Genomic DNA, 12,833 nt, shown 5'->3' with positions numbered 1-12,833 from the left:
ACTGAGGGTTGTGATCCGTTGCCGGACATGGAAAAAGACAAAAGACAAAAAAAAAAAAAAATGTTCTTGAATTAGACAGTGGTGATGGTTGCACAACTTTGTGAAGATACTTGAAATCATTAAATAGTACAGTTCAAATGGGTGAATATTATGGTATGTAAATTACAGCTCAATTTTTAAAAGTACTATTCTGTTTAAAAACAAAAAACAAATAAAACCCAGTGCAGGCAGGGGACCTTATGGACAGTTAGATAACCCATCAACCTTGGGCAGTGACTTCCCCTCTGGAGTTGTGGGCAGATCATGGAGTTAAATGAGACAAAACTCTCAGCAAAAATGGCGATTCCCTTCCTAATTCTAATTCTTGTTCAGCCCTACAGCTGGTCTCAACTAGAAGGTCTTCACTGCATGTAAGCAGATCCTTAATACCTAACATTTGCCACCCTCCCTTGATAGCAAAGGGAAGAACAGGGCTGAGGTCTAGAGCCTGAGGTTAGCAACTTTTTTCATTTTAATTGTTTTAATATACCTATATTGTTTATTGCAGTAATACCAAGTTTCCATTCTGGAATTGATATCAAGTGTCCATTTAAAATACATCACTTTTTGGGCCGGCCTGGTGGCGCACTGGAGAGTGTGCCGCTTGGGAGTGCGGCGGCGCTCCCGCCGAGGGTTCGGATCCCATGTGGAGACCGGTTCCCGCTCACTGGCTGAGTGCAGTGCGGGCGCAACACCGAGGGCTGCAATCCCATTGCCGGTCCCCGGTACGGGCGCAACACTGAGGGTTGCGATCCCGTTACCGGTCAGTAAAAAAAGACAAAAAGGGAAAAAAAAAAAATACATCACTTTTTAAACTTACAGTAAAGATGCGAGGAACACAACATACTCTTTACATCTCTTCAGCAGTTGTTAACATTTTGCCACATTTATCTATGTGTCAGAGCATGTGTGAGAGCAAGTGTGTGCATGCACAGGAACACCACTTAAGAACACATTCCAGGCAGGCTGGTGGTTAGCTCAGTTGGTTACAGCGCAGTATTACAACACCAAGGTCAAAGTTTTGGATCCCCCTATTGGCCAGCCGCCAAAAAAAAAGAAAAAAAGTATGTTATAGGATTGGATCCCTTCCTTCCTAAAGACATCAGCATGAATCACCCAGGAAAAGGACATTCTTACACAACGACGGAACAAATGAAATTTAACTTGGATACAATACTATTTTCTAATATATAGTCCATGACCAACTCTTTCTATTGTCCTAGTAACATCCTCTAAAACAAATTTTTTTCTGGCCCTGGGTCTATTCTAGAATCACGTCTCATACAAAGTGTGTCAGACATTAAAAAAAAAAAAAAAAAAAGGGGCACGGGGTACTTACTAGGACACCAGTATAAGAATCTGACAAAATTCCCAGTGTAAATTTGGGCGGTGTGCGAAACAGACCACTCCAGCCCATGCTTCTCTCTTTGGGAGGTGGCACAGGATGTCAGGATTCCATCTGTGTTCATGCAGCTGCTCACCTGCTCTGCACACTGTGGGGGGCGGGGGGCACAGGCTCCCCGCAGGCCTGTGGGACTCAAATCCCAGGCCGTCCACTTAACCTCACTGTTCTGTAATTCCCTCAAGTGCAAAAGAGGGAGAAACAATGAATCTACCTCACAAGGCAGTAGTAAAAATTCTAGCACTTACAACAAGATTTGATTTGGTGCAGAGTAGCAGCTCAATAAACATTAGCTAGTTGTTTCTTTCCTTTGTTGCTGAAGAGGCAATCCAGCGTTTATGGGGAGGGGCAGGGGTTATAAGGCCATCACCCCTTCCACCTCACTCCCCTGCAGATAGTTCCCTCTTCTCCTTTCTGCCCCAGAACTCTAAACTTGTTTAAGGGTTGCTAAGGATTTCCAAGGTCAAAGGAGAAGGAAAAGAGTAGGATTTTCTGTTTAGAGAGATCTTCTCAGTGGGGAGCCTGGAGTGGCGGTGGTTGGGAACGGGATCCTAGCCAGCTCTTAGGGGCAGAAAGTTCTGGGCTAGGTGCTACGGGAGGGCCTCTGTTCCCACCTCTGCCACCAGATTTGCTGCCACCACCCCGGCCATGTGGGACAACAGCTAGTAGCCACCTTTTCACAGAGGTACAGTCCTACAGAAGAACGTCATTATGCCTACTTTACAGATGAAGAATCTAAAGCTCAGAGAGGGGACGACCTGCTGGAGGTCACATGGGTAGTAAGGGGCCTGGCCAGGACCACATCGCACTATCCAGCCTCAATAACACTGCCTCCACCTGGGTCCTCTGCAGAGCTTCTGCCAATCCTTCCAGGCCGCCACCTTCCCTGGTCACTCAGACAGAGCCGGTGCTCTCTGGCCTCAGGTCCCCCACCCGATTAACCTCGGTCTGCCCAATCCTGAGCTCACTGAGTTGGGGAGGTCCAGCTCTGTGCCCACCTCTGAGCAGAATCCTCCAGGGTCTCCTAGGTCTGGCAGAGGGCTGGGTGGGGGCATAAAAGTACAGATCTGGAACACGTGGGGAAGATGGTGCCCAGGTATGGTCACTTGGGAACCACCTGGGGAACATCCCAGGCCAGGAGAGGGGGTACACTGGATTACCAACTCTCAGGACACGTCCACGGTGTGCTAGGGGTAAAAAGAAGAGTCAGCCAGGCCCCCGGTAGGCAGCCAGTTTCCCCTTCTAAGCCAGATTCTGCTCATCAAGAAAACGGTGCCAAGAGGGCCGGCCCCTGGCTCACTTGGGAGAGTGTGGTGTTGATAACACCAAGGCCATGGGTTCAGATCCCTATATACAGTGGCGTCGCCCTGGCTCGGCCTCACTCAGCCGAGCTGCTGGTTCCCGGGATAACCAAGGTGACCGCGAGCACAGGTAACGTCGAGGGGGCCACCTGGTGCGCGTCGGCGGTGTCTCTGCCGCCTTTTCTGGGCCGCTCACCGAAGCCGCCACCCCCACCACGCATATTTTTCGCCTTGGGAGCGTCCACCCTGCAGAAGCGGGCAGCGCGCTTGCGCAAGGCGGCTAGGCCGCGGCGGCCTGCACCTGCGCACAAGGGCTCGGCGGCGGCAAGAGCCTGCGCACAAGCGCTCAGCGGAGATCTGCGCCTGCGCGGCGCTGCGGAGACCGTTGGCTTATTTGCATGTCCCCGCCTCACGCGGTGGCGGTGGCCGAGGATCCTGAGGCGGCGGCGGGGGCAGCTGCGCACGCGGTGGGCTCGGGGTGAGGCCTGGGTCCTCGCGTCGTAGGTGGGTGGGCCCCGGGATGGGAGACTCGGCCGCCGGCGTCCCGGGCTCCGCGATGGCGCTGCGATATCGGCCTTAAGGCGCGGCGGCGGCGGCCCCATCCAGCCCGTCCGGCCTTGGGGGGGCGGCCTGCGGCCTCTCGGGCGGGCGCCCCCTGTTCTTGGACCTCGGAGGCCGGGAGGAGCGGGTCGCGCCGCGGGGGTTCGTCGCTTCACTCCCCCATTCATTCCGCTGCGCCCGGCTGGCCCCGCGGCAAGGGGGCGGAGACAGGGTAGCGAGCGCCGCATCGTGCCCTTCCCCCTTTTGAGGGGTCGGTCCCCTCGGCAGCCCCGCTGTGAGCAGCCGTCCCCTGGATGGGGAAACGGAGGCACAGGAAGGTTGAGTTCCTTACTTGAGCCCGAGCCACCCGTGGGAGAACGAGGCGCCCGGGAAGAGGGTGGGAAGGGGGCGGTGGCCGTGGGGGTGACTGCAGGGCAGGGGCTGCTGTCGTCTTGGGGTTGAGGCCTCCCGAGCGGGGTCGTGGTGGTTCGGGACACAGCCGTTGGGCCGTACACGTTGCTACTTCGTCGTCTTCTCCTTCTTCAGGGCTCCGTCCCCCACCCGGGCCGTTTGCAGGTTCAGGTCCAGCTGTGTGACCTTGGGGGTCACGTAGCCCAAGTCTCCCGTGTCCTCCTGTGCATAGTGTCATTCGTACAGGAGTTCTCTCTAGGGGGTTGCGAGGAGCAAGGGAGCTGACGCAGGGACCTGGCACAGAGCGGTTCCTGTCACTAAATGTTGTCACTAGTCCGGGAGTCCTGTGCGCCTGTCCAGAGCCTTCTCTCAGAGGGAAGTCCTCGGAGCTCCCTTGTCCAGTCTGTGAAACGGGGGAGTGATAGCATCTTTCCTCACCGCCGTCAACGTTAACAGTGGCCGTGCGCCCTCGCTTCCAGCAACCCCGGGAGACAAACTGCTTGTACAGAGCATCTTGTAAGGAACTCCGAGGAATGGGCTCAGGGAAGGCTCACTGCAGCAAAACACACCTGTGAGCTTCCTGCGGGCAGAGGCTCCCTTGAAAGAACCAGTCCTGCCTCTGAAGGGCCATACTGGGATTATGGGTCACTGCCTCCTTACTTTGAGGATTAGGTGAAATAGAGCCGGCTCTGTGAGCATGAGCTGTTATTCTTAGCGTGTGTGTGGGTTTTTTTGTTTGTTTGTTTTTGTTTTTTTCTGTCACTACAGGGCGAAGAAACATGGCAGCAAGGAGAATTGCACAAGAGACTTTTGATGCTGTATTACAAGAAAAAGCTAAACGGTTTCACTTGGATCCCAGTGGTGAGGCTGTAGGGGAAACTCTTCAGTTTAAAGCTCAAGGTAAATAAAAGTGTGTCTGTGGTTTTTTTTTTTTTTTTTGCGGGGAAAGGACTATCTAGGGGTCCTGGCTAGAGGATTTCAATGCGTTAGGCAAACTATGCAGCCCCTCTGATCTTTATTTGTTAAGGGGAGATATTTTCTTTGAGCCCACCTGTCAGTCAAATCATTATACAGAAGGTGGTATTATCTGGAGCTTCTCACCAGGCACCTTCCCCCATCAAAAGATGGGTTCTTGAATCAATCTCCTGGCTCCGTCCCCACTACCACTACCCAGGTTTAATTTCGCCTGGAGTATTGCAACAGTCTTCCCCTGCAGGGTCTCTCTGCTTCTGCCTTTATTCCCCTCAAATTTGCCCTCCCCATAGTTGCCCCACAGAGTTGTTAGTGGTAACTTCACTGGGCTACTGCCCTGCTGAGATTCTTGGGGCTCCCTTTTGGAGAGTTACAGCCTCAGACAAATGCAAGAACAGCTAGTTAACAGCTGTGTGTGCAAGACAGGAGGGCACAGTGTGTGGGAGGGAGAGGGCTGTGGACCTGCCAAGTGTAGGCCTTGCCTGAAAACATTCCCTTTGGAAAGTTTTGACGCACCATACCAGCAGAATATTGCAGGATGACATGAAAGTCCCTTGCCTTTTACCTTGGGCCTCATGTTTCAGTGCTACCTTGCAGACTGTTGTCTGTGATTTGAATCTCTTCTGTCCCAGCTCTGCCTGGTTAATTCCCTCAGGCACAAAGACTCAGCTCACACATGCCTTCCCCTAGGAAGTTTCCCCTAGGAAGCCTCAGCAGGCCTTGAGGTTGATTTGGTTGCCTTCCCTGCCCCAGGGAAGTATGCTGTGTACTACTCACTCATTACTTCGTCCTGGGCTTGTCTTCTCTGGGCAGCGCTGCTCGAAGGTGCAAGAGCCTTGGGGTGGAGGAGGATTCCTCCTTGTTGGCTAAGTCTAAGTATTTGGGGTAGGGATAATAAATGCTCTCTGGACCTGGAGAAATCAAGGTTGTCTATAGATTGTTCAACATTGTCTCAGAAGTTGTTTTCAGATTCTGAGTTTTCAAAAATTACATGAGTAGTACACAAAAATATTACTGCTGAAAAAAATTGGAACGATTAAGAAGAGGAATAAAAAGTCCTCTTAGCTGCATCCTTACTCCTCAGGGGTAACTGTCTTTCATTTCTTTTAGTGATGCATTTACGTAATCCTGAATACTTATGTATTTTTATATATGGAGATTTAAATCTTAGTTTTATCTTTACCTACAGTCTCAAGCACTAGTACATATCTTTGTTGCCTCAACAAAGATTAGGGGGGAGAAGGGAACATAGAGATTTAGCAGTATACTGGGTGGTTCTGGAACATCTCTTTGTCACAAAGCTGCATGGGCCATCAGTTTGCCTTTCTCTGTTTCTGCTCTACTCCGAACTTTTCCTCTTCTTCATAAACCAGGGCATTGGAAAATTCTGTTGTGCAAAATCCAGCCATCATTCTGTGCCTCTCATGCTCCCACCCTAAATACCAATAATCAATACCTGGATTATGGCAGAGGATTCTTTGCTGGAACATCCATGTCCACTCTTGTCCTCTGCAATCTGTGAGGTCAACCCTCTGCTCAGAACCCTTAAGGGGCTTTCTGTCTCACCCACAATAAACTCCAGAGTTCCACTGAGGTCCTGACTTGAACTGATACTCCTGGACCCCCATTTGCATCTCCTGTCATAGTGGTTTTCTAACTTTGCACATTAGATTTGTCTGAGGGCCTTTTAGAAATCCTGATACCCACATCATGCCCCATTGTAATTAATTAAATAAGGATGTGTGGGGATGGGGTCCCCTAGGGACTCCAGTAGCAGAGTTTGGGAGCTACCTTCCTTTCACTTTGCCTCTCATTCCCTCTGTTCCCTTCTGGCCACGTTGGCCCCCTACCAATCCCTCTCAGGGATTTGTCCTCATGCCCCCTCTACCTGGAAGGGTTTCCCCATAACCGCATGGTCTGGCCCCACATACCAGGCCACTACTGCTAGAAATACCATTGTCAATAGCAGAGTTTGGGAGCTACCTTCCTTTCACTTTGCCTCTCATTCCCTCTGTCCCTTCTGGCCACGTTGGCCCCCTACCAATCCCTCTCAGGGATTTGTCCTCATGCCCCCTCTACCTGGAAGGGTTCCCCCATAACCGCATGGTCTGGCCCCACATACCAGGCCACTACTGCTAGAAATACCATTGTCAGAGCTGCGCCCCTTGACGAGTCTGTCTAAAAATGGCGTTTCCTCCTCACGTTCCTACTTGCTTGGTTTTTTTCTTCTTGGCACTTATTGTACCTAGTATGTTTTTGTTTATCGTCTGGCTCCCTCAACTGACAAGTTCGGGAGAGTTCTTCTCTCCCTGCTGTGACTTCGGTGCCTGTTGCAGTGCCCGCAGCAGCGGGTGCTCAATAAGTACTTACTGAGCAAGTGAACTTGGGTTTGCGCAGGCTTTGGCTTTCTGTGGCCTTTCAGCCCATGACTACCTCCTGGCACCTCTCTTTCTCTTTTCTTTTCTTTTTTTTTTTTTAACTAGTTCATAGATTCTGATTCAAAAGCTAGAAAGTTAGAAAGGCATTACGTGAAAAGTCTCCCTGTGGCCCACTGTTCTCACAAGCCCATAGTTCGCTTCTGTCCCTGTCTTCTTACAGTTTCCTTATGTGTAAATAAGCAAATGCAAACATACCATTTCCCCTTTTCTACGCTAAGAAAAGTAAAAGTGTCCACTATTCAGTTTCCATCGTGGTCTCTCTTGAGGTGGCTTATTTAGCTTCTACCTTCCCTCCTGCCTGCCTCAGTCTCTGATTTTTCAGCTCTAGAGAGAGGGTTGATTGGCCCGGTGGACCTTTCAATTCAGCCAGCTTTGGGTCAGGTGCTCAGCTGGGGCCTGTCAGCTATGGTGCGGTGTGAGCTATGACTCATGCCTCACATTAGCACTGTGGGCCGGGAGTTCCTCCTAGGAGATATGAGGGCAGGCAGCCTCTGTAAAACCTGTCTGCTGTGAGATAGAAGTAGAAACACAAAAGTGTCCAGTTACAGTAGAGAAGTCCAGGTGGTTTAGGGACTAAGCACCCCTTCTTTAGTCTAAAAGAGGAGTTGTACACCCAGATGCCTGTAGAGCCAGTGCTGGGGACTTGCTGAGTGAGGGGCGCTGGTGGCCATTTGGCGGGGGGTGGGGGTGGGGGAGGGCTGCCGCCCTTCCTGGGTGGACTATCATCAGGGCAAATGCAGGCCCATTGCTTATCAGTCTTTTGTTTTTATAAGTAGTCTATTCAGATGTTTAAGTGGCACCGCACACATTTTAAATGTCAACAAATACGAATTTGTAAAAAGCACTCAGGCATATGAAGCACTTCTGCTGGTTGGTGGTCTGTGGGCCATCTGTTAGCAACCTGTGGTCTAAAGTACCTTTTTTTGTTTCTTTTTGGATCATTTATTTCAGATCTCTTAAGAACAGTCCCAAGATCTAGAGCAGATATGTATGATGACATTCACAGCGACAGCAGATATTCCCTCAGCGGATCTGTAGCTCTCTCTCGAGACACTGGGAGAGAAGGCCTGAGAGGTGATGTATTTTCAGGGCCTTCCTTCAGATCGAGCAACCCTTCCATCAGTGATGACAACTACTTTCGCAAAGAGTGTGGCCGGGATCTGGAATTTTCCCACTCTGACTCTCGGGACCAGGTCTTTGGCCACCGGAAATTGGGACATTTCCGTTCTCAGGACTGGAAATTTGCACTCCGTGGCTCTTGGGAGCAAGACTTTGGACACCCAGTTTCTCAAGAATCCTCTTGGTCACAGGAATATAGTTTTGGTCCTTCTGCAGTATTAGGGGACTTTGGTTCATCTAGGCTGATTGAGAAAGAGTGTTTGGAGAAGGAGAGTCAGGATTACGATGTGGACCATCCAGGGGAGGCTGACTCTGGGCTCAGGGGCAGCAGTCAGGTCCAGGCCAGAGGCCGATCTCTAAACATTGTTGACCAGGAAGGTACCCTCCTAGGAAAGGCGGAGACTCAGGGCCTGCTCACAGCTAAGGGGGGTGTGGGGAAACTTGTCACGCTGAGAAGTGTAAGCACGAAAAAAGTACCTTCTATAAATCGTATTACTCCCAAAACTCAGGGCACTAACCAAATCCAGAAAACCACCCCAAATCCTGATGTGACCCTGGGGACAAACCCAGGGACAGAAGACATCCAGTTCCCTACTCAGAAGATCCCTTTGGGGCTCGATCTGAAGAATATTCGGCTCCCTAGAAGAAAGATGAGCTTTGACCTTATAGATAAGTCTGATGTTTTTTCAAGATTTGGAATAGAAATAATTAAATGGGCAGGATTCCACACCATAAAAGATGATGTTAAATTTTCCCAACTTTTCCAGACTCTCTTTGAACTTGAAACTGAAACGTGTGCTAAAATGCTCGCCTCATTCAAATGCTCCTTAAAACCAGAGCACAGAGATTTTTGCTTTTTTACTATCAAATTTCTAAAGCACTCTGCTTTGAAAACACCCAGAGTTGATAATGAGTTTTTAAACATGCTTTTAGACAAAGGTGCTGTGAAGACCAAAAATTGCTTTTTCGAAGTCATAAAGCCCTTTGACAAGTACATAATGAGGCTTCAGGACCGGCTTCTGAAGAGTGTCACACCCTTACTCATGGCCTGCAATGCCTATGAATTGAGTGTCAAGATGAAGACCCTCAGTAACCCACTGGACTTGGCCGTTGCCCTAGAGACCACCAATTCACTCTGCCGGAAGTCTTTGGCCCTTTTGGGACAGACATTCTCCTTGGCCTCTTCTTTCCGGCAAGAGAAAATCTTAGAAGCTGTCGGCCTCCAAGATATAGCTCCGTCTCCTGCTGCATTTCCAAACTTCGAGGACTCCACTTTGTTTGGGAGAGAGTACATAGACCACCTGAAGGCCTGGCTGATCAGTAGTGGGTGTCCACTCCAGGTTAAGAAAGCCCAACCGGAGCTGGCACAAGAGGAGGAGAAAAGTCCTGCAAAACCTGAAATCCAGGCCAAGGCTCCTGGTGGTCAGAGTGATGGTAAGGAAGGTGTGGAAAGTTTCTGTTTGTTCTTCATGTTCTTTGGTAATTCTCCTATTCTCTGAGATTTTTACATAGAAGTTCTTTAGCTAACTGGAAACAAATCAAGATTTTAGTAGAAAACTCACATTGGCCAGTGTGTATATATGTCTGCCATTCATTCTGTGAATGTGTGTTAGGAATCTTCTGTCAACCACAGAAATCCTTAGACATTTTTGGGTCACGGACCCTTTTAGAATCTGATGGAAAGCTGTGGGCTTTGCCAGGAAAAGTACACACTTATTCATACACAATTTTACCTACACTTTATGGAGGGTTTGTACACTCCTGCAGCCAAGGTTAAGAACTCCTGTTTCAACACCCCTCCCCCTGCCACCCAAGGTATTACTAGAAGGAAGGAAAAATGCTGGACACTGTCTCTGAGGAATCCCTAGGCTCCTGAGGGAAGGAAATCATGAAAACTAGTCACTCCTGTGCTAGGATTAAGGGGACATAGGAGAGTCCCCAGCCCAGCTGGGGAGTCAGGGAGGCAGAGGAGAGGCTGTGTTTGTGCTGTTTTAAGGGACATGCAGGGACCAGCCAGGTCATTCCAGGTGATGGAGGCGCCTTTCCATCCCATTTACTTTCCTAGACCAGCTAAAAGTCGGTAGATCCCTTAGGTACACTTGGTAACTAGCTGTTAATGGGTTGGCTTACTGGGGAGGGAAAGAGGCCAAAACGGAGAAATAGAAAGGACTGGCTGTTTGTTTCCTTCTTCCCTCCCCCTTAGTTCCCAGAATGAGTGCTCTCTCAGCCCAGATGTCCCAGAGGCCATGAGCATACATGGTATCCATGTTTTGTCTTACTCCTGTGACCAGGAAGGAAGCACTTTCCCCTCTGACAGGGTTTTCAGTTTCCATTGCCCACAGCCCAGTGGGGAAGTCACATTTGTCCCTGACTTTCTTCCCTCCTCCACCACCCTCATGGAGCCCCAACTGCACCAGGTGTCAGATGGGTCCTACTGTGCGTGGGCAGCCACACCTTCTCCCAGAGAGAGATCCTTCCAGAAGCCGACTCAGGGCTGAAGGCAGGACTCTTTTTCCCAAAGTGCTGGAGTCACTTTCAGTGTCAGTGCGACGATACTGAATAACGTACGAAGGAGGAAAAAGTCACACACAGCCTGAAGTGGCCACCCCCCTCCCACAGTATGGTGAGACTCAGGGCTGAAGGCAGGACTCTTTTTCCCAAAGTGCTGGAGTCACTTTCAGTGTCAGTGCGACGATACTGAATAACGTTGTACGAAGGAGGAAAAAGTCACACACAGCCTGAAGTGGCCACCCCCCTCCCACAGTATGGTGATGTTCCCCAGGCATTCCCGCAGCTGTAGCCATGCTGGACTGAAGATGCTGCAGTCTGCTCATTTATGTGATTGTCACAAGGCCCCTTCTGTGTTCTTGCTGCATCAAGACGTTGAGCTAACGTAAAATTACCTCACCTTTCCCTTGGTATTGAGACTCATGCTGCCTTTTACTACAGGTTTCTGAAGCTAAACAGAGCTGGATTCACATGTAATTAGCATCTGCAAGCCAGGGCTCTATGGATAGAACAGTGGGTGACAGCACCCATGTCCAGTGGGGCAGCCGAGCAACCTTAGGTAGCAGCACTGCCCTTTTGTTTCTCTTGGAAATGCTGGGATGGTATCTTCGGTTGAATGTATTAATTATTACTATTTTTTTTTCCTTTTAAATTCTCTAAAGAAAAAAATTCTCAGGAGTGGGATTGCTGGCCCAAAGCCGTGACCCACTTTCTGTCCCTTGTTTATGGCCATTCTAGCTAGAAATGACCAAATTTGCAGCGACCTCCAAATTTCTTTGTCCTTGAAAGCTTCTTGACTTTGTAAAAAGCTTCATATTCTTTTGTGAAATGATGTAAAAGTAGCAGTTCTATAAAATGAGAACAAAGAAAAAAAAGGAATGCAGTTTTATAGGAGGAATAGTTGCGGTAGCATGACAGTTGGATTGACCTATCCTGTGAAGAGCTCACACTGGTGTTTAAAATAAGCTCAAAGCAGCAAAGAGGACAGAGGCAGGGACAAGGCTGAGCAGTCATTCACAGAACAGAGTAGAAGCCTCTCTAGTTTAGCTGTGATTTTCATTGAATGACTGAACAAATAGACCATTTTGTGTTATTAAAACCAGGAAATATATTGTGCTCGCTTCGGCAGCACGTATACTAAAACCAGGAAATATAAGGAAACTAAACGATATTATTTGAAGAAATATGCTCTTCTGTGTTGCTAGTGTCATTGTAAGTTTAAACAGCCATATTGGAAGAAATTCACATTTAAAAAAAAACTTTTTCGGGCTGGCCCAGTGGCGCACTCGGTAGAGTGCGGTGCTTGGGAGCGTGGTGGTGCTCCCGCCGAGTGTTCGGATCCCATATAGAGACTGGTCCACTCACTGGTTGAGCGCGGTGCGGGCACAACACTGAGGGTTGCGATCCCATTGCCAGTCGCGGTACAGGCGCGACACCGAGGGTTGCGATCCCATTACCGGTAACTTTTTCTTTTAATTCATTTAGCAAATATTTTCTGTGAACTCCCGACTTAGGGCCATTGATGGTTTTTTGTTTTTATTTTTTTAATTAGGGAACTTTTCTTAGTAAATTTATATACATATATATACTTAATGACGCCAAACACATGTATGTTTATTTTTTAAAGACAAAGCATGAAGAAAATGAAACCTCTGATAAATCTACCACCTATAGATAACCTATTAACATTGTGGTATATTTCCTTCTAATCTTTTTTCTGTGTGTCTGTATTGGTGTATCTTTTCTTCTTATGTTTATATTGAGAATCATAACCTGTATACATTTTAAAAAGTATTTTATGGGCCGGCCCGTGGCTCACTCGGGAGAGCGTGGTGCTGACAACACCAAGTCAAGCGTTAAGATCCCCTTACCGGTCATCTTTCTAAAACCAGGAAATATAAGGAAACTAAACGATCTTATTATTTGAAGAAATATGCTCTTCTGTGTTGCTAGTGTCATTGTAAGTTTAAACAGCCATATTGGAAGAAATTCACATTTAAAAAAAAACTTTTTCGGGCTGGCCCAGTGGCGCACTCGGTAGAGTGCGGTGCTTGGGAGCGCGGTGGCGCTCCCGCCGAGGGTTCGGATCCCATGTAGAGACCG

General features: G+C 48.9%; 1 protein-coding gene across 1 annotated transcript in view; it reads left to right on the top strand.

The window, feature by feature from the left end:
* Positions 1-3,167: 3,167 nt before the first annotated feature.
* Positions 3,168-12,833, top strand: part of SUGP2 (SURP and G patch domain containing 2) — a gene marked incomplete at its 3' end in the record, with an annotated part of 20,657 nt that continues 10,991 nt past the window's right edge. Inside the window, exons 1-3 of the mRNA XM_008569749.1 lie at positions 3,168-3,220; positions 4,462-4,593; positions 8,055-9,656. Of these exons, the coding sequence (XP_008567971.1) occupies positions 4,473-4,593; positions 8,055-9,656 (1,723 nt within the window). The remainder of the gene's footprint in view (positions 3,221-4,461; positions 4,594-8,054; positions 9,657-12,833) is intronic.

The sequence above is a fragment of the Galeopterus variegatus genome, unplaced genomic scaffold (genome assembly GCF_000696425.1).
Source record: "Galeopterus variegatus unplaced genomic scaffold, G_variegatus-3.0.2 Scaffold526, whole genome shotgun sequence".
NCBI classification, from domain to species: Eukaryota; Metazoa; Chordata; class Mammalia; order Dermoptera; family Cynocephalidae; genus Galeopterus; species Galeopterus variegatus.
The sequence above is the reverse complement of the archived record's forward strand: the minus strand, read 5'-3'. Positions and strand labels throughout refer to the sequence as shown.